Genomic DNA, 20572 nt, shown 5'->3' on the forward strand with positions numbered 1-20572 from the left:
AGTCTCAGTTCGCGATTCTAAAAAATGTCTTGGCAGTCAATCAGGTCAGTTCACTACCTCCAGACTGACAGTTTGAACCGCAAAGATGAACTGACAACTGACTGATTGACTGATAGCAACTCTGCAGCGCACAGTCCAATGCTCCCGTTCGGAAACCAACAATGCCATTTCTCACGACAAGATCCATGATAACGTACCATCCACGATAAATCGACCGTCCGTACCTCGCCGCAGGAACGCTTCTGAATCGCCACCTCTCGCCCGCCGTGACAAACGGGTCCGTTTCGATTCCGCTGCGAAGACCGGAAGACGAATTAGACCTTGTTACTTTTAGAATGAGGGGGACTGCAGGAATTTGAGCGACTGTCGCTATCCTCATGTATGCAGTGGCTGCGGTAGTCGCCTCCACACTCGCACTCGATGTGAGGGTAGCAAGGGATATGGGATTGCTCAACCTACAAGTTTGCGGAGTCAGCCTCGACCGCCCTCTCCTAGGAGGCCGCTCACACCTTCTCCGCCGAAGGAAAGCTTGGGCTCTAAAAGTAGCAGGAAGGATGTATACGGTCGGCGGTAGTTTGAGTAGCAAGTGTCTTCGAAGTGCAGTCAGTCGATAGGTTGAAGCTATCAAAGTTGTGACTTATCGCTGGATGTATCGTCGGATCTTGCGGCGAGGGGGGAGATTTTTGTTCAACTCAAGTAATAGTGGAGTTCAGCGACAGGCAAAGTGTGCAACGCTATGCCTTCTTATATCGCAGGTGATAAGCAGAGATATAGACTCCAAGGCAATCGTGCCTGCTTTTTTACGAATGGCGAGTCTTCACATCGATCTATTTTGGTGGTATCTTCAAGATCTGAACGTGCTTGGTTGTCTTGGCTCTTGGACCAAGAGGTCTTCCCGTCGACACACTGCGCGACGAGCCATACACAGCACAAGACCCTCATCTAGCGCGACATCGTTCACAATCAGGGATACAAGAGCCGATATCGTACCGATTATCCGATTTGACTCGTAAGGCGTGTCTACTAGTGATGCTTGTGCCAGCGCCTACGCATTTCTCCTGCACACCCCCACGATATTCGCTACGGGAACGAAGCTATCTCCACAGTCGGGCGCAACGCGGCGATGCCATCCCTGATTGCCAAGGTCAGCACATTGCGGAGAAACGGCTATCAAGCTAGTGCAGCTAGTGGATACTGAATTTGGAAAAGGCACTTGCATTGTGGGCCGCAAGCGGGGAGCACGTCGGTGCGTTCGGTGGGACTAGAAATTGGCAAAGTGAGCCAATAGACAGGTAGTGTAACGGTGACAAACTTCTGCCCTGGAGTGGACTATCTGGACCCTGTGAATCATCTTGGTTCATGATGTAAGCTTACCTGGCTATCTACCAATACAAATTCGGAAGGCGCTTTGTCTGTTCGGCGACTTCGTCAGGTGTTTTACTTTCTGTTTGTGGACTCTAGAACATTGCTGATATACGCTCAACCACGGCTCTAAGAGCCGCCAAGACGGTCATTAGACATAGCCCCTTCACCTATTGTACTGTTTATACAACACTAAGAGGGCTTTCTAGACTTCTGGTTGATTGTGAGTGTAAGGTATTCCTATTAAGCTTGATTGACAGTCCGTGTTGCAAGATCATGGCTGGTATCAGCTTTCAACCTTCTCGTGTAGTAAAGAACAGCCCACTTAGACTCATATGCTCCAGGGTAGCATACTAGGAACTATCCGCTAATTTAACTCTCCTGAAGACAGATAGAATGGGTGTCAGAACGGGAGATACGACCAACCTCGGGGGCTAAGATATGACCGCCTTGCATGCTCAATACCAACGCTTTTTTTCGGTCTTTGAACTTCCTCAGAAGCCACGTTGACTTTGGAAGCAACTTGAAAGTCTTCGAAATGTGCAGTTTCCTCCGATCGTTCATGAAAACTTGCAATGTCGGCAAGCTCCTGGTCGATAGAGCGGCCTGATTGAATCTGATACCAGGCTTCTGTTGAGCAGGTCTCCTCACTTCTCGTCTCTAGACTGGACGCAATCTGTTCTAGCTCACTAGATCCTGTGTTCACAGCAATCCCTGAAGCTTGAGCTTTGCCTTTCACACTCTTGTTGTTCTGGACTGGTGAATGGGTGACTGACGCCGGCGGGCTAATACATTCCTGCCCTGGCGAGGTGGGAGACCGCAAGAAGGAGGCGCGCAATACCTCATTTTCAATGCAGACACGTTTTAGTGCGAGCACTAGCCGTTCATTTTCCGATCGGAGCAGTTGTTGGCTATCTTTTAGTTTTGAAAATTTGGCTTCGAGATCTTGTATATGCTGTTCTTTGCGCTTGCGGAAGGCTCTTTGGCTTATTGAAATTAGCATCTGTTAAAGGTAGAGAACAAGCAGGGAGAAATCACACGTACGCCGCCCGGTTCTGCGCTTTCCGCTTGCTATGCGCCGATGTGAGGACATCCTTAGCATCGCTGCAGCTTTCCTTTGTGCTTCTCTCCCGTGAAGCGTCAGAGTCGCCTCCAGTTTCAAAATCTGTACTTCCTGCAGCTAGTCGTACATGTAATATCGCGCTATTAGGTGGGCTTTGCTGAGAGATATGCACGCGATCGGGGTTGAATGCATGGCGAGGGGCGGAGAAGCACACAGATCCCGAAGGTTCTTGTGGATCACGAGACTAGATATCAGTTAGAATTTTGGTGAAAGAGCGGGTTGTGTGACATGTCAGCATCTATCAAGGAACGTACTATGTTGTGTGGTGTATCTCGTTCATCTCTGTGTCGCATGAAGACATTTGATGTCATGTCCGTGGAATGCCGAATAGGATTGGGTATTAATGGCGCGTTGAAAAACAGATAATCCATGGCGATTACTGCCTATGATAGCTGGTAGTTGTAGAGTGAGGATGAGTATGCTTATGCAAAGACAAGGGTGTTTACGCGGCAAACTGATAGCCTGATCGCTGTAAACAGATGGCTGTGAATCAGATTTCGCATGCCTTGTGTAACGAACTTCATTAAATAACAATTCGAAGGCGAAAGTCGGAACCTTGCATTGATCAATCCCAAGAGCGATGATAAGACTAGGATGCGCTCTCATATCTGCTACGACGAATCTGTGTTCTGAAGAAGTAGGTCAAGTCAGCCTGCAGGGATCTGTGGATCCTGGACCCTGAAAAGCAGAATGCCGATTCGGAGGCAAACCCCCGCTTCATTGGTGGACTCTGGCTTCCGACCGCCTTTTTGATACTCGATGCAAATGCCATGAGCGTCTACGGGCTCACGCGAACTTGGCAACTGCACGCGCCTTCATTGTACATGAGGCGGCGTTGCGCCATCACGTAATCATGTTCGACCCCGGACGACATCGTAGTGGCCGTTTCACAAAGACGCCTCTGTACAAGCGCGCTCGTTGGTTCAAGTTGTCATTGCTAAGACAGCCTCAGCCACTCGTCTAGTATCAACCTTACACTCGACGTGTATGTATCCCTCCATAAGCGGCTGCATTAACGTATTCCTTCCACTCTGAGATGACGAAATGCCTTCACTGCGGGTCTATGATCAGAAGACATCGGAGTTCGAGGAGCACTTTGATAATGGAAATAGATAAGATGGACCGGAGCGTACACGTTAAAAGCCTTCAGACACCACAGAACGTGAATTAAACAAGGTATACTAGTCCTTAATCTTGTCCCAACTTCACTTTAGCTTACAAGTCCTTCAAGCTGGATACTTTGCGCGTGCGAATCCTAAGTGGTGTTTCCCTTTTAGCTCGACATGAACTCTTCCTGTGGCTAGGTGAGGTTGCGGTAGGATAGAACAAATCTTTCACCAACGCGTCGTCTGTGGGCCTGGATTGCGTTAGGGATTCGGTCTGATAGGAAGCACTTATGAAGAGAAAGGATAGAGACGCTAGATGTGCGACCATGCTCAACTACGATGATCATGCAATTACAAATCACAATATCAGAGCGATGCGCCGAAAAGCTTTTAACTCATAATAGAACCTGTGGTGCTGGCGTGTGCGGTAGATCCGAACGGACTGATTTTAAGAGATGATTGGGCTAAAGCGACTACGTCACCAGAGCCAGCTAGCTAGCCGTCAATGCGAAGATTCCGTCTTCTTGCCCACAGGCGCATCACCCATCTAGTCCGCACCGTTGCTCGCTTATGCAACTGAACCCTGTTTGTCTTTCCTAACTAGGATGAGATTGAAGCCTAGTATAGTGTGCACAGACATGCAGCCCCATAGTAATTCTTGGCGTACCATGAGATCAGGGCTCAATCCACAGGAGCCTCAAGACGTGGGTTCTGATGCTTAATCAGCATGCCAAAGCCTTTTTCCGAAACACGCTCAGAGTTAGCAATGTTTCTGACGCATATCGAGCCCCACAAATGGCACTAGTACCACGCAGATTGTGGTAGAACACGTGCTTTCCAGCAAAAGATCCTTTCTCACGACAGAAATGATTAGCAATCCCGTTCGGCACTGCTAAGAAACTTCTAGGCGATATCTAAAGTCTAGACGATACAGAGTTCACCTTCTTATGCTGTCAAGACAGTCAGCATCCGGCAACTTGTGAAAGATGAAAAACTAGAACGCTGAGTTATGTATAAGACTGTACGACTTAACTTGCTCTATTTATACACTACACCCAACATCTCACCCTCATACGACTACCCTCGCCGATCAGCACTATGCACAGCGACTCAATCGCCATCTTTCCTGCCTCCGGCGGCATCGGCGGCAGCACATACCGGCACCTCCTCAGTATCGTGGACCCAAAGAAAGTTATCCTCGTGGCAAGAAGCCCAGGCAAAATTCCCGAGACGTATACGAATGCAGGAGCAATCAGCAGATACGGTGACTATGACAAGCTAGAAACTCTTGACCATGCTTTTGATGGGGCGCGTTGCCTCAACCTCATCTCTTACGCGAGTATCGAACATGAGCACCGTACCGAGGTAGGTGACAACAGTTCTGAAGACCACAAAGTACCTGCTAAGTGTGCTACATAGGTTCAAAAGTACGCCATTGATGCAGCCATTCGTTCTGGCGTCGAACACATCTTCTACTCCTCCCTTGGTTTCGCCGGCAACACTCCCGACTCTCTTGCCTTCGTCATGCAAGCCCATCTCGATACTGAGAGGTATCTCGCCCAGCTTGCTGCGCAACGTGCGTATTTCACATACACCGTCGTGCGTCAGGGCTTGTACACTGAATCGTACGGCTTGTACCTTTCTTTCCTCGATCTGAAGAGCCCTCCCAATGAGTTGAAGATTCCACACAACGGAGAGGGCCCTGGGATATCATGGGTCAAGCGCGAGGAGCTCGGCGAAGGTACTGCACACTTGCTCGCCGAATATAACAAGAATCCTGCAACTTTTTCACATATCAACGACACACTCCTCTTGTCTGGCCCGCAGGAACTCTCGATAGGGGAGAGTGTACAATCCATCAGCCGTGTACTTGGAAAAGATGTCAAGATCCAGCAATGCTCCATCGATGAATGGGCGTCTCAGGAGTCTGTTAACGGGGCTTCAAAGTACCTCGCTGGAGATATGAAGAAGTATTGGGCAACTGCGTACGACGCTTTGAGGCGTGGGGAAGGAGCTGTGGTTACTGATCATTTGCGCCGTTTGCTTGGTAGAGAACCGGAAGGATTCGGGACGACGATTAAGGGCATGGCTATTGCCTGATCTGATGAGAGGAGTACAGTAACGCTGCTGTGCAGTATCGCACTAGTATTATTCAATAAGAGCCGGCACAGCTTCTAAGAAACCATGTGCCACAGGATTGTAATTCATAGCCCGCATGACTTGATCGCAAATTAAGCGGTCACTCCCTGCGAAGACGTTCTCTGCCCATAGTACTCCTTGTACAATCCCCATTATCTCATCCCACTCTCTAATGTTCATGCTTTTCAGTAGAGCAGATAGCATCGAGATAAAGTGGCTTCGCTCTACATGATTTTCCGTCTCAATGGCGGCGAAGTACAATATCCAGATAAGCAATGGGTTCAGCAGACCCCATTCGACATGATTTGTTCCCAGAAGGAAGAGAAGTTTGCGAGATATGGCTGCTGTCCAAACCGGATTCTGCCCGAGGGCCCTCCAAAACGGGGCTAGGAATAAGAGGGTGCCTAGTCGACACATTTCTTCCATCAAATGTTCACGTTGGCTGCCATTCCCCAATGGTCGTATTGCTAGCAGTCTGTACACAGTTGGCTCCATCCAACTCCCGCTTGTGCAAGCTAGCTCCTTCTGTTCAACGGCAAACGCTCGGTCTAATGAGATGAACTGCACAATGTCGTCGAAGACAGTGATCCAATCTATATTCCCTGTCATTTGTTGTTTCCATAATAGGGATATGGCACTAGACGGTCGTGGTAGATGCTGAGGAGACTTTGAGTCCTCTTCCCACCTGCTTGGCATGGGAACAATAGGAGGAACATCCTGAGCGAAGCATCCTATGAGATCGACCCTGTTCAATAGTCAGTTGATTCAAGTGCGCGAAGTAATGCCAGACTGAGCTAAGGAGTACCATGTTATAGTGATTCTGAGGCTTTCATTGACAACTGTGTCATAACCGCCTCTAAGTGCGATGATCCTAGCAAACGCATTTCGATGATTGTCCCAGTTCCCATCTCCGAAGCTGCCTAGTAAAGCCTAAAGGTTGTTAGTGATTCCTCATTGCTTGCACAGCCTATCGAGTTCATACAAGATGACTCATCATAGAGACAACTGCTCCGATCGTTTCATCGCTCTTATGCTTCGATGGATCCTTCATCATTTCAACCGTACAACGATATGCTTTTTGACGGTGAGTGAGAGCTATACGATCATCCTGCGATGGGAAACGACCGTTTCTCTTCTGCAATAGAAAGTTGTAAGAGTTTGCAAGAACGTGGTGGAACGATGCCGCGCTACTGAGACCAACAGGATACCAAGAGCCTAGCAGCTGACTCGCATGGTTGGTATTCGGACTGAAAACTATGGTAGATCAGAAACAAGCTCAATCATCCATCAAGTATCACCCACTATATGCGACTAGCATGCGAGCAGATTCGTCCAGATCGAAAGGATAAGGACTAAACGGATCGATCTGACCACCTAAGCGATCAATCTCAAGTCTCATCTCATCCGGTTTACGAAACTCTAGGATGATCTCGTTACGCTCTCGCTTCGTTCTGGGCTTCCTTCGTGATTTACCCACTTCAGTCATGGCCAGAGATCGAATGTGTAGCCGCGTGTTTTCATCCTTGAGGTCGTCTGGGTGCGTCAAATTCACAAAGCTGAAGCTCGTCTTTCTTCGGCGATCCATGGTACAGACTTGCGTTCAACTTTGCGACCAAAGTGTAGAATGTGTAATGTACGTTTGGGTTCTGGCCAGCACTTTGGCAGGATTATGTCAGCGCGTCCTTAAATTGACTAGCATGGAATTCAAAGCCTTGAGTGAGAGTCTGGTAAAGCGAATGGGAATACTGGCACGATGAGTGGGGCAGGGAGACACCATTAAGATGCAACGATCTCACCGTAAACCAGAGGTGCGCTTGTGCGTTCACTGGTGATGTGAAATCCATTGCAGAGTATGTCGGAAGTCACTCCGTGAGAACAAAGTGGTGCCAAGAGGCCTCACTTGAACTAAACCTTTGACAATCTCCGAACCGGCGCTCGGTGGTGCGTATTACCCGACGCTTCTCATTGAGACGTGCGCAGGCTAGTCGACCACACGACGCGTCCGAGAGATGGTCCTAGCAGGGGTGATGAACAGGCACGACAAGCTCGAGTACATGGTTGCGAGGCTCGCGAGTCGCGCTGGCTGATTACGTAACGGCATCGCGCCGCGTCAAAATGCGGCACAGCTTCGCCTTATGAAAACGGGAACAGCAAGATGACTGCAGCATCGAGTCTTGGCTGGAGAAGGAACGTGATAGGGCTTGATTCGATGAAGCAAGCACGGCAGCAGCGTCCGTTTCCCATTCGGTATTAGTGCGATGACAGGTGTGACGTTTCCGTACATCTACACCTTCAGCCTCAACACAACCGATGGTCACCACATGACTTGAAGTTAATCACCAAAACATCATGTGTTCAGTATAAGCACTTTTTTAACAGGCATCCTTCTGGTTCACGCATCGTGATGAGGATTGTTAGAACACGCCTGCTTCATCTTGCCGCCGTGCGACGCGACCCCTAGGTTATAGACATACACAACTCTTATCCTAAAAAAACAACGGAGCAGGCTACAAATCTGCCCTAGTAGGACATATGACTTTGCAGCGCCCTGTGACATAGCTTTACCACGCCTCATGAGATCATATGATGTATTCACCGCTTGACAAAAATAGTAAGAATCTTGCCTCTAATCGATCCTGGTTGCATCCTCGCAGCGTGCTCATCTGGCAATGACTCAAGTCGCAAGATGCAAGGTGCAGCAAAATCGCAGACAGCCTCGTCAAGGCAAACCGTTATCGAGCGGCCTACCTCGGAATGCAGCATACGGGCACCATGATACAAATCAAAACGAGAATCACATCTCTGCTAGAAGGCCTTGCTTCAGAAATGCTTTAGACAGTGCTCTTGCGAGACTCGAGGAGGACATGAAGGAACATGATCTGGCCACGCCAGAGATTACAACGACCCAGGTAAACTCTGAACAACCGGTACAATGGGAATGGGACGACCATCGTCAAGACCACTACTATTGGGTGGCTGGAGGATACTTCAAGTATCACAAAGGTGGTCGAGTCAGACCGGGCGGTACACCATACGGCGAAGTAGGGGGAGGACAGCTACTCTTGGAGGAGCGAATGATATATTGTGTATCAAAAGACTGTAGATTCTGCCCGGACGGAGCATGTTGCCTGGAGGGAAGAATGATAGTAGAGACCAGGAAGAACAGGGAGGAGTAAAACAGGGGGAGAGATTTGCCACAACCATGTCATTCCTTATTGCTGAAGGCTGGTAATTCTTATACCAGTCGCACCCTAGGTCAGCCATTTTTGCTTTTGCTGTTCATCGTCGACGTGAAATCATCATCGTTTTGCCTGGCAAACTACCAACCACGTACAATCATCCTCGTCCCTAAATCTTGCTATTCGCCCTCGCCGCTTCAACATCGAGCAGCCGTTTGAGATTCTGACAAACAGCCTGTATATACGCCGGTCTCTTCTTCGCCGCCTCCGCAGCCTCATCCGGATCTAGCGACTTCTGTGCGTTCACCAGGTCCAAACGGGCGTGTGCGAGCCAAGCGCGTGTTTTGGGCTCTGCATACCATTTCGCCGCATTGAGATACGTCTCAAGAGTCATGCCGAGGTAGTCTTGCGTTTCGTCTGGGTGGGGCACGACAGTGCAGAGCGTGTTCTTGACCTCGTCGTTGTCATACGTGGCTTCGACGTGGCCGATGAAGGCGGCGCTGAAGACTTGTTGGCAGAAGCGGACTGCTTGCAGCGTGATGTGTCTGCCGTTGAAGACGGGTACGGGCTTGAGTCTTGCTAGGCCGCTGGCGCTGCAGTCGACGTACAGTGTATCCGGCACGGGTGTGTACTTGCCTCCTTCGAGCGTAACCTCGTTTGCGGTAAGGCGGACGACGCGTCCTTGACGTACAATGTTTCCGATTCGTTGAATCTGCTCGAGTTCGGGGACGGACAGGGTCGCGCACTTGTACATGGTGGGCCAGACGTTCTTGTCAATCCGCATCATCTTCCCGCTGGCCTCGAGCCGGTAGAACAAATCTTCTAGCGACGTGGCATTCACAATGGCTTCGCCTTCTGCCTCGAACATCTGGGAATCGTTTGCGGGGGACCATGAGGGCTGCAGGGTACTGCGGTTCATGCACCAGGAGTCACGGGGCATGATCCAGGAGATGTCTTCGGCATCGATTCCTCTTGAAAGTAGCCAGAGACAGGCGTCGATGCCCGTCTTTCCGGCCCCGACTACAGTGTAGCTGCCGTACGGTCGGGAAAGAGATACCAACCCGTTTGGTGCAATCACATGCACGTCTTCTGCTACCTCGTAGGGTGGTGGCCTCATTGCTGGTACCTCGACTTTCATGAATGTGGCATCTACAATACGCGTCTCTGGGCCGACCTGAACGGCCTTGTTCGTGATGATAGATTGGAATCTGCCCTCGCTCACGTACCTAAAGATCGGTGTACCAAGTCAGCATCCGTCTTACATGCGTCTCGACAGGGATACTACGTACTCATGCAAAGGATAATACTCGACCCGTCCAGTTGGAAGAAACGTCTGCTGCATGACTCTGCTGAAATAGGAACAGACTCCGTCTCCTGTTGCCAGCTCGGCCATGCCCTTGTTCCCACCAATCTTGTCAATGTTCTTCTCGCCCGGAAATTCCTGAGAGTTGACGCCGTAGAAGGCTGATGGCTGGTGGAGGGTAACGTGAGGGTACACAATCGTCCAGTGGCCTCCCGGTCGAGCGTAGCGGTCAACTATCGCTACTGTGGCTTTGGTGTCTGTGATCAGGGTGTCGACAAAGGCCATGCCCATGGCTCCAGCGCCAATGACGAGGTAATCGGGGGTTATCGTGGTACTCATGTTGCCGGCTAGGAAGCTGTCTCGTTTGGGTTGTGATGAGAATGGATAAAGAAACTCCTAGGAGAGAGTGCGCGTTGAATTTATGGTCATCCTCCACTCGCCAAATTACTCTGTAACGATCCTAGACGTGTCATTTTATCCGGTACCCTGTGGATGATACCCGCAAACAATCGCATCCTAACTCTCTGTTGGTCGTCGTGTCTACGGTTGCTGACAAGGTCGACGTATTGAAACCTTGGCGCATCCCGCGGACCCGGTAAGCTCAGGCATCAGCTGAGAGGCAGGGCGTAGATTAGTATTATATGCTCGCAAGCTTTGATGAATGGGGAGCATATTCGACCGTCCGAGAAGGTGTTCAGTAATCTCGAACCAATGACCGTTGCACTACAGAGCGGGCCTCTACCAATCCTAGAGACACACCCTCCTTCTTGTGTTGACTAATCCCAAGACTAGACATGTGTGCCGGTAACTGTAGCCGTGGATCGACTACGATGCTCGCTTTGCAGGGGATGTACTCTTGTCTTTCGAGGTTACCCAGTCATCCAAACCCACTCGTCCCAGACCTCGGTCCACGCACGTGCCCTCGCGTCGCGCTAATCCCCATGCGAGAAGCTCCGTCCAGGCTCTCCGCTCGCAACCCCACAAGCTCTGCGCCCCTCTGCGCGCGTCGTCGTCACCAGCCCAATGGCCCCCGATGTAGCCTCCATGACCTCGACGCCCTCGACGCCCGCCTTGAAGCCCTCGCAGAAGCCTCTCTCCGGGCCCAACGTGCTCGAAGTCGTCTTCGGCTCGCTGCTCATCCAGCCCTGGTACCCGTCCTTCTACCCGGAAGAGCTCGCGGGGCGACGCGTCGAGCGGCTGTATGTATGCCAATGGTGCTTCAAGTATAGCAAGGAGCTGTTGGGCTTCATTGGACACTTGGTACGCTTTTTTCCCTATTCCTATTTCCCTCTGCGCTGACTGGGCGTGGCGGACAAGCTAACGTGCCGAGCAAATAGAAAGCATGTCCCCTCCGCAACACACCCCCGCCTGGCGTCAACGTCTACACAAAAGACAACTACTCGCTCTACGAGATTGACGGCGAAAAGCACAAGCTCTACGCGCAGAACCTCTCGCTCTTTGCCAAGCTTTTCCTCGATACCAAATCCGTCTTCTACGATGTCACAACTTTTCTATACTACCTCCTCGTCGCACACAGCCCTACACCGGAGATTCCGAATACCGGTTTCGGCGACGATGCAGAGGCGAGTCGAGTTGGCGGTCAAGGGCAGGTCGTCGGCTTCTTCAGCAAGGAGAAGATGAGCTGGGATAACAATAATCTGGCGTGCATATTGGTATTTCCGCCGTGGCAGAAGCAGGGGCTCGGACAGATATTGATGGGAGCGAGCTATGAGATGAGTAGGAGGGAGGACAGGTTGGGCGGACCTGAGAAACGTATGTCCATCTTCTCCATGCCGCGTTGAAATATCATGCTAATATTCCTTGCCGCAGCGCTGTCGGACCTCGGTCGCATTGCGTACATCCATTACTGGTCGCAGACCCTTGCGCGCACGATCCTTACTTGCCCGTCGAAGAAGACTGTCACGGTACAGGATTTGCGCGAGAAGACGTACATTGTACCCGAGGATATCATCGCAACGCTGCAGACGATGGATGTGTTGGAGCAGAAGAAGAAGGGCGGTGCCGATGCTGTCATCAATAAGGCCAGGGTGCGGGCGTGGGCAGATACGAACAAAGTGGACTTGAAGGCCTATCCCGTCGATCCCAACGCCTTTGTGGCGAGGGAGCAGAGTCGAAGTGTGAGCGAGGATACGTGAGGCGTGTGAACGATGCAAGCCGGTGGTGTGCGTAAATGCTTGACACCCACAATTGAATGAACTTGGATGAGCTTCAGTAGCTCACAAAGGTTTCTTTTGATAAGTGTTACTCTTTCTCTCTCTACTTCTTACTCGCAAAAAAGCCATCCAACCTCGCCCCAACATCCCCAACGCTCAACCCCCCAGTCAAACTCCCCCTTATCCACTTGGGCAGCTTATCCTGAATCCGCTTACTCCCATACCGCCTATCCAACATCAATATACTCGCATAATCCCCTTTATGTCTAATCGCCCTCCCCACACACTGATTCACCGCCCTCATACAAGCATTCTCGTAAAACTCGCGCGCAGCCGCCTTGCCACCACCACTTTTGGCCTGTATATACTGCATTTTGCTCTTCCACTCTGCAGAATGGGGATTGGGAAAGGGAAGGCCGACGACGACGACGCCCCGGCCGAGTGCGTCGCTGAAGTTTATGCCTTCGGAGAGTGTGCCGCCGATGACGGCGAAGAGGAGGGCGCCACGGCGGTGGTTCGAAGGAGAGGCGATGGCGGTGCTGTATGCTGTGAGGACGGAGGCTACGGCTGCTTCTTTGCTGGACTGTGGTGGCTGCTGTTGCTGGGTGGAAGAAGGTTGCTGTTGGCTGTTGCTGTTGCTGCGTTGCTCGAGGAAAGTGGGTTTTATTGCGGTGAATGCGTCCCAGAAGGTACGTGATGTTGAGGACGGCGATGACGATGGCTTGATGCGCTTCCATGCTGTGACGCATGCGTCGAGGAAAGTGTAGCTGGGGAAGAAGACGACGACGCCGTCGGGAATGTGCTGTGCGAATGTTAAAATGGCATTCCCCAGGTCCAGCATCGTGGCTTCTTTGTTGCGGTTCTCAAAGGTAAAGTCAAAGTCTGCGCCGCTTGTGCCGCGGATAATGGGTAAGGCGAGGAGGTTCGATGGCGGTATGACGTGCCCGCAGGATAGCGTTGTGATCTTGGAGGGAGCGAGGTAGGAGAGAAGGTGTTGCTCGTAGTCGCTCATGGGAGACATGGTGCCGCCGGCTAGTACGATTGCTCTCGCTTCTTCGACAATGTCTTTGAAGTGGTATGTTGGGTCGAGGAGCATGTATCGGAGCGTTGTTCCTGAGGCTTCTTCCTTGGAGTAGAAGAAGCGGCCTTCGCTGGATGGGTTCATCAAAGAGAGGAGGAAGGACTGTATGTGCATCAGGACTGGTACAGTGTGTCTGGGTCCACTCTTGATTGACTTGGTTGTCGACGTCTGCACGCTCGCGTTCTCGGCTTGCTCAGCGAAGACGGTGTAGCCGTCGACTTTGCGTGCGAGCCTGCTTTCCTGGAGATATGTATTGAGCTTGTAGATATTGATTTGATCGACACCCTTCCCTGACATGATCGCAGCCATGTCTACCAGGCCGTCCACCGCCTTCGCGTTTCCATCGATTGACTGCAAGTACGCAATGATGGAGTCCAGTATGCGGACTGTCTGAGCAACATAGACGCGATTCTTTCCCTTGAGCTTGTTCCGGAACTTGTGGAGGTAGGCTGTCAGTTGGGCGCGCGCTTGTTGCACCTGTTCTAGTGTCACGGATACGGAGTAGATGCCAGCGATGGCGTCCATCAGGTTGTGTGCTTCATCGATGATGACGATGTGATTTTTGAGGGAGAGACCGAGGGCTTCGCGAGCAGTGCGCTGGAGGAGGAGGGGATACGGTAGTGTTACAATCTGTTGTTGTCAGTCCACGAGTCTATCGTAGAACCGGGATAGTCGACTCACCTCGCAGTACTTGGTCGCTGGTCTCGAAGCATAATAGGGACACACACCCAGCTTCTTCCCTAGGACGCCCAAGTCCTCGATATCTCCAATCTTCGCAAGCGCATGGTCCCGGAACTCATTGACCAACGGCTCGCTCTCCTTAGTCGGCATGTGTGGACAGCGGCTCTCGGTCTTGGTGTTTTGCTGTAGTTCGAGGCATCGTTCGTTGATCGCCGTGGCACTTCCGAGCTTATTGACTTTGCTGTTGATGCAGAGATTCTTCCTTGATCCGAGAGTGAGGTGCTTTACGTCTTCTACAAGTGTGTCTACCTCGCTGTCGTTTCTCTCTTCGTCTGGAGCGATGGCGGGCGGCATCTTGACGCGACCTAGCTCGCTGGAGAACTGCGTCAACTGTGAGTGCGTCCGAGAGCAGAAGAAGATCTTCGTCTCGTCAGGCGCTTCTCCGTCGTCGTCTTTCGATGCATCCGTGCTGTAACCGAGTGATGCCATCAATGCTTGGGTTTCCGCGGACAGCCCAGACTCATCAAACCCGCCTGCCCTCGCCCGCTTGTGCGACTCTTCATCGCTTTCGTAGTCGTCGAGCGCGAATTGTGCATCGCCGTCGTTTTCATCCTCAGCCACAGCGATCCTCTGCCTTTTGTATTTCGGCTCGCCGCTCTCGTAACGCTCTTTGGCGCGCTTCTCCTTCGCCTTGATCTTCGCAATGCGGTCATCCAAATCTTGCTTGCGCCTCAGCGCTTCCTGCTTCCGCTGCTTCTGGGCGTGTTCGATTATCCACGACGGCTCCTCGCTATTTGCCGCATCGACTGTAAATCCTTCCTCAAATATCCGTCTTTTGTGATCGCGCAGCCACGTCAGCGAGCCGCAGATGAGGCTCAGCGTTTTGCCGGTTCCTGTCGGCGATTCGAAGATACCGACTTTGCCTTCTTCCAGGCATGTATAGACAGCACCCATGAGTTCATTTTGGATATCGTATGGTGTGTATGGATGGTGGAAGTCTCGCTGCTCATTGGTGTTGTGCATTGTGCCGTGGTGTCGAACAAGTGGGATAACGCGACATTGGGACGCGTCGCGTGGATGGGAACGGGTGTTCACGTGGTGTATCTAGCTCCACAAGCCTGGTAATGGGACGCAATCGCTTGTTCTCTGCACCACGAACGCATCTTGAATACTACTGCAAGGCAAATCATCGCCTCCTATGTACCGGTGCCGTAAGTTATAAGTTGACATGTTTTCAATGTCCAGTCCAGTCGACAAAGCATATTTTCCAAATCCATTCCACTGTAGCAGAATGCGGCATAGAGAGCCGCAAGTTGAAGGCTATTCACGCTGCTCGTACAAACTCACAAGTCACGTCCAAGTCTTGCGTGTTGCTGCCCTTCAACGACGGTTGGGAAATCTGGCGGTGCAAGGTGGGGGCTATTCAGCGACCAATCAGGCCTAGATCGGACGCGAGCACCGTCTCACCTTCCCGAACGCGTGGCTTTATCTCCAATGCCATCTATCACTTCAAACCTACCGCCTCTCTAGCAATGTCCGCAAGAACACAATCTCCCTACATGTTGACCATGTTGTGAGCGACGCGCGGGCAAAAGCTGGCAGCAAAAGGTCTCGATTGCTGCATCAGGCTGGTACCAGCTGGGCGCGAGCAGGATAAGCCAGCAGGCGACGGCAACCATCACCACTGATATCTCAAACAAATAATCTAATCTACGATGTTTTCATCTCGGCGACAGGACCATGAAGAATTGGGCGCATACACGACTGTCGCACAGACCGAGGCTGCAGGTGTCGACCCTACCCCCACAGAAGATGTACCGTTCGAAGCTCCCATTCACATTGGCTCCATACCAACAGCAGAAGACATGCTCTTTCTTCCGCGTGTCGCAGACACACTCCCACATGGCGCTTTTCTAGTAGCGATTGTCGAGCTCTGCGAGCGCTTCGCTTACTACGGACTTTCTGGGCCATTCCAGAATTACATCGCAAATGACTACGATGATCCCAACGGTCTACCTGGCGCTCTCGGTCTGAAACAGAGTGGTGCGACGGCGATGACAAACTTCTTCCAATTTTGGTGTTACCTCACACCTTTGTTCGGGGCTGTTGTTGCAGACCAGTACCTTGGCAAGTATGCTACGATCAAGTGGTTCAGCCTAGTGTATATGGTCGGTATCGGCATTCTCTTCGTTACCAGCTTACCGTGGGCCATTAAAGGTGGAGCTGCATACCCCGGACTCGTTGTCGCCATGCTGGTCATCGGTCTTGGTACCGGCGGCATCAAGAGCAACGTATCGCCACTGATCGCGGAGCAAGTACGATCCAACAAACCCTTTGTCAAAACTTTGACGAGCGGCAAGCGGGTTATTGTTGATCCAGAGATCACGGTGCAGAGGATATACATGATCTTTTACATGTGCATCAACGTTGGTTCCATATCCGCCATAGCAACAACGATGCTTGAGCTACACGTGGGCTTTTGGAGTGCCTATCTCTTACCACTGGTCATGTTCTGCGTGGGGTATGTTATACTGGTCCGGGGAAGGAAGCAGTACATCATCAAACCACCACAGGGCGGTGTGATTGCTAATTGCTTCCGCGCCTTGTACATCGCCGCAAGAAACGGTGGAGACCTCAACAAAGCGAAAGCCTCCGCTCAGGGTCACGACCGAAGCAGATCGAAAGTGACGTGGGATGATAAGTTCATTGACGAGTTGAAGACTGCGTTAGTGGCGTGTAAAGTCTTCTTGTTCTTCCCGATCTATTGGCTCTCGTACTCGCAAATGCTGAACAATTTCGTTTCACAGGCTGGTCAGATGGAGTTGCATGGCCTACCGAACGACATTCTTCCCAATATTGACCCAGTTACCATTATCGTGCTCATTCCGATCATGGACCGCCTCATCTACCCATTCGTCCGCACAAGGCTACACATTGCGTTGATGCCGATTACGCGCATCTCTCTCGGCTTTCTGATGGCTGCGCTTGCAATGTTGTATGCTGGAGCTCTCCAATCCAAGATCTACGCAGCACCACCTTGTTACTTTAGTCCATCGAATTGCAACGCGGGAAAGATCAGCGAGGGAAGGTTCCAACCAAACGAAGTCCACGTCGCCTGGCAAGCCCCAGCGTATGTTTTGATCGCTCTGAGTGAGATCCTCGCAAGCGTCACCGGATTAGAGCTAGCATATGCAAAGGCACCGGAGAACATGAAGAGCTTCATCATGAGTCTCTTCTTGCTCACGAGCGCCGGTGGAAGCGCATTGGGTATCTTGATTGCTCCGCTGGCAAAAGATCCGCATTTGCAGTGGCTGTACTTTGGCCTAGCAACTATTGCCGCTATGGCTGGCATAGTGTTCTATCGCATGTTCAAGGACGTTGATGACAGTCCCGTCGAGAAGTTGGAGGATGCTGGAGAGTATGAGTTGACCGGAAGCGCGGGCGCCGACGACGACGGGTATTACAGCGAAGATGCTGACATTGTTCGCGGCTCACAACGCGCATGAGTCATAGTAGCCAAGGAATGGATTTGTCCTCGAATCGTCTCCCAACGGTGAGGTACCTGAATGGTGCAGAGCGCTGAAGTTCGCTTCATCGTGCATAATCGTTGGCTATCGCTCAAGCGATGTAGGTCCATTGGGGTGCTAAGCAAGCATCTCGATTATACTGCCGGGCTACGGAGTTGGACCAAGATGTGTAAGCCGAAAAGGATGATGGAAGCTATGCAATTCATCTCGGTTGTGTGTGGAGACAAAGGACAAGCATGGCCAAGATTCGAGGCGCCGCAACTCGTCGAAGGGGTGCCGAAGTCGTGCTCCGTTATTCCCGGGATCGATTAACCACGCCGATCCTCCACACTGCACCTTGCTTGTCGCGTGGCGCCGCGAACTTCGAACATTATGTTCGATCGTTACTTGTGTACATTTGCTCATGATATCGCTGTACCTATCTTATAAATTACAGCTCTGCATCATGCCGGCTCAATCGCAGGCCTTACGTCATACCCCCCTTCCAACATTTGATGACGTTGTGAGTTCGTGCTAGTGTCGCGCTCGCGGCTTTCCGCACGCGATTTGCTTTTCGGGACGACAAGCTCTTACAAACCAAGCTCGGCCGAAGCCATTTCATCATTAGTTCGGCGGTGTAGCTTCAATACTTGTATGGAGACGCAAGACCAAGTCGCGGAAACGGCTTGGTCCTGTTCGTACTCCCTTTCCCCATCCTCGGCAACGTCCCCACAATGGAGAAGCTTGAACGTTTCTTGTCGCGACCGACGGCGAAGCCATACAAGACGAGCGACATCGAGGCCTCCGAAGAAATCCACCTCAATGACGAAGGCCTTCTTGAGTTTGGCCCCAATGACATCGAGAACCCCAAGAACTGGTCGACTGCACGAAGATGGTACATTACCGTGGTCTCGGTCATCCTGGTTGTGAACGCCACGTTCGCGTCCTCCAGTCCATCTGGCACGTTGGAGTCTCTCTCGACTGACCTGCATGTCTCCACCGAGGCTGCCGGTCTTGTCATCACTCTATTCCTTCTGGGCTACTGTGCCGGTCCCCTAGTTTTTGCTCCGCTTTCGGAATTCTTCGGTCGCAGGTACATCTTCTACGTCACATTTACTCTGTATCTGGCTTTCAACTTCCTCTGCGCCTTCACGCCGAACTTTGGTGGGCTTTTGGTAGGCCGCTTCTTGACGGGTACGTTTGCAAGTGCTCCTCTCTCCAATGCGCCAGGCGTGTTGGCAGATATCTGGGGACCTCTCGAACGCGGAAATGCGATGGCTGCCTTCTCCATGATGACTTTTGTCGGTCCAGCACTTGGACCTGTTATATCGGGCTTTTTGGAATTGAAGAAGGACTGGCGATGGTGCTTCTACGTGCTTCTCTGGTTGGGTGGCGTCACCGAGCTGCTGATGTTTACGATTCCTGAGACATTGCCTACGATTGTGCTGCGCAACAAAGCCAAGCGCATAAGAGCGTTGAAGATACCTGGGTATGAGGATGTCAAGGCGCCAGTTGAGATTACAGACAGGACCCTTGCAGGCATGTTCCGTGTTTCTCTTACTCGGCCTTGGAAAATCCTCGTCGATCCGATTTCGTTCGCCGTCGCCGTCTACCTTGCGGTCGTATACGCCCTGCTGTACATGCTCTTCACCATCTACCCCATCGTCTTCCAACAACGACGAGGCTGGAACTCGGGTGTTGGCGAGTTGCCGCTCCTTGGGACTGCCATCGGTGCTGTCATCGGTGGTGCCATCATCTTTGCAAACACAGCCAGGGATAAGAAGAAGGCGCAATCGGGCCACAAGGGCGTTCCGGAAGACCGTCTCCCCGTGGCTATGCTTGGCGGCGTCATGTTCCCCATCACCATGTTCTGGTTCGCCTGGTCTGGCGAGTACAATAGCGTGCACTGGATCGTTCCTACCCTCGCTGGTGTTTTCCTCTCCACGTCCATCCTGCTCATCTTCGTCGCGTATCTCAATTATCTCACAGACACGTACCTCATGTATGCTGCGAGCGCGTTGGCAGCCAACACGGTTGTGCGCTCGGCTGCAGGGGCTGCTGCGCCTCTCTTCACACAGTACATGTTTGATGCTCTTGGTGTGGGCGGTGGCGGATCGCTCATTGCTGGTGTGGCTTGTCTGCTTGCGCCTATTCCGTTTGTTTTTTACAAGTATGGCGGGCCGATTAGGGAACGGTCGAAGTTTGCGCCTACTCCTGCTAAAAACGAAGAGCCGAGTGCGTCGAAGACGTAGGATCACTTCTCTGGTAGTGGGTAGACGATTGATACGAATATTGTCTAATTTCGAAGCTGTGGTCATTACGTGCCTTGAATTGTGGTGATGTTGCTATCGTTCCGAATATGGCGCTCTAGTGTGCCGAAGTTGAAGGTTGGAGGTTCTCCGAGGATACGGTCGCAATTCTGGCAGCCATCGGTGAAGGTTGTTATACTGACGCTGCATGCAGATGTTATCACGATATTGTCTCCGTACCGCGGCCATGAATGGTAAGCAAGAAGATACTTATGCGACCTACTGTTGTTGGGTCAGGGTTGGTGCAAAGTCGCAGTTGAAGCCCACGTAAGTAGACAAGTACTTGTGCGAAAAGATTAGAAAGAGTCCGAATGGCTAGATCTAACAATCCAGCTTCTTAAACTCTTGAACCTGGGAAGAAGTGGTCCCGGAGGCTGAGGAGGCATGTCCAATGCGCAAGGTAGCGGCAATCAGCTCGCCGTGTCACGAGGAGTTTTGTACAGTGTAGCGAGTCGCTGTAGCTGAGGAAGGTTGAAGGTGGACGATTAACTTGTTGATGTATTGGAACATGCGCACGCGTCAAAGTCCTTGCCTCCGGTTCAGATCGGCGCGAATTTCCAGCATGTTCGCCCATTAAAGTTCAACCGCTGCAACATTGAACGGCATCAA

At 51.6% G+C, this 20572-nt stretch overlaps 7 protein-coding genes across 7 annotated transcripts; 4 read left to right on the forward strand and 3 right to left on the reverse strand.

Annotated features, from left to right (window-relative positions):
* Positions 1 to 4689: 4689 nt before the first annotated feature.
* On the forward strand, positions 4690 to 5691 carry J4E82_011132 (uncharacterized protein; the record flags this gene model as incomplete). Its single annotated transcript, XM_051737341.1, has 2 exons — positions 4690 to 4956; positions 5011 to 5691. 2 exons carry the CDS (start codon positions 4690 to 4692, stop codon positions 5689 to 5691), a joined length of 948 nt encoding a protein of 315 aa, XP_051582890.1.
* Positions 5692 to 5739: 48 nt separating this feature from the next.
* J4E82_011133 (uncharacterized protein) lies at positions 5740 to 7315 on the reverse strand (the record flags this gene model as incomplete). The annotated part of the gene is made up of 4 exons (XM_051737342.1): positions 5740 to 6475; positions 6536 to 6660; positions 6713 to 6984; positions 7033 to 7315. The coding sequence occupies 4 exons, from the start codon at positions 7313 to 7315 to the stop codon at positions 5740 to 5742; spliced, it is 1416 nt and encodes a 471-aa protein (XP_051582891.1).
* Positions 7316 to 9078: 1763 nt separating this feature from the next.
* Positions 9079 to 10551, reverse strand: J4E82_011134 (uncharacterized protein; the record flags this gene model as incomplete). The annotated part of the gene is made up of 2 exons (XM_051737343.1): positions 9079 to 10135; positions 10199 to 10551. The coding sequence occupies 2 exons, from the start codon at positions 10549 to 10551 to the stop codon at positions 9079 to 9081; spliced, it is 1410 nt and encodes a 469-aa protein (XP_051582892.1).
* Positions 10552 to 11235: 684 nt separating this feature from the next.
* On the forward strand, positions 11236 to 12368 carry J4E82_011135 (uncharacterized protein; the record flags this gene model as incomplete). Its single annotated transcript, XM_051737344.1, has 3 exons — positions 11236 to 11472; positions 11550 to 11985; positions 12043 to 12368. The coding sequence occupies 3 exons, from the start codon at positions 11236 to 11238 to the stop codon at positions 12366 to 12368; spliced, it is 999 nt and encodes a 332-aa protein (XP_051582893.1).
* A 121-nt stretch (positions 12369 to 12489) lies between these two features.
* On the reverse strand, positions 12490 to 15171 carry J4E82_011136 (uncharacterized protein; the record flags this gene model as incomplete). The annotated part of the gene is made up of 2 exons (XM_051737345.1): positions 12490 to 14097; positions 14149 to 15171. The coding sequence occupies 2 exons, from the start codon at positions 15169 to 15171 to the stop codon at positions 12490 to 12492; spliced, it is 2631 nt and encodes an 876-aa protein (XP_051582894.1).
* Positions 15172 to 15863: 692 nt separating this feature from the next.
* On the forward strand, positions 15864 to 17654 carry J4E82_011137 (uncharacterized protein; the record flags this gene model as incomplete). The annotated part of the gene is made up of 1 exon (XM_051737346.1): positions 15864 to 17654. The coding sequence occupies one exon, from the start codon at positions 15864 to 15866 to the stop codon at positions 17652 to 17654; it is 1791 nt and encodes a 596-aa protein (XP_051582895.1).
* Positions 17655 to 18388: 734 nt separating this feature from the next.
* Positions 18389 to 19906, forward strand: J4E82_011138 (uncharacterized protein; the record flags this gene model as incomplete). The annotated part of the gene is made up of 1 exon (XM_051737347.1): positions 18389 to 19906. The coding sequence occupies one exon, from the start codon at positions 18389 to 18391 to the stop codon at positions 19904 to 19906; it is 1518 nt and encodes a 505-aa protein (XP_051582896.1).
* Positions 19907 to 20572: the final 666 nt, after the last annotated feature.

The sequence above is a fragment of the Alternaria postmessia genome, assembly GCF_024291825.1.
Source record: "Alternaria postmessia strain BMP 2775 chromosome Unknown scaffold_168, whole genome shotgun sequence".
NCBI classification, from domain to species: domain Eukaryota; kingdom Fungi; phylum Ascomycota; class Dothideomycetes; order Pleosporales; family Pleosporaceae; genus Alternaria; species Alternaria postmessia.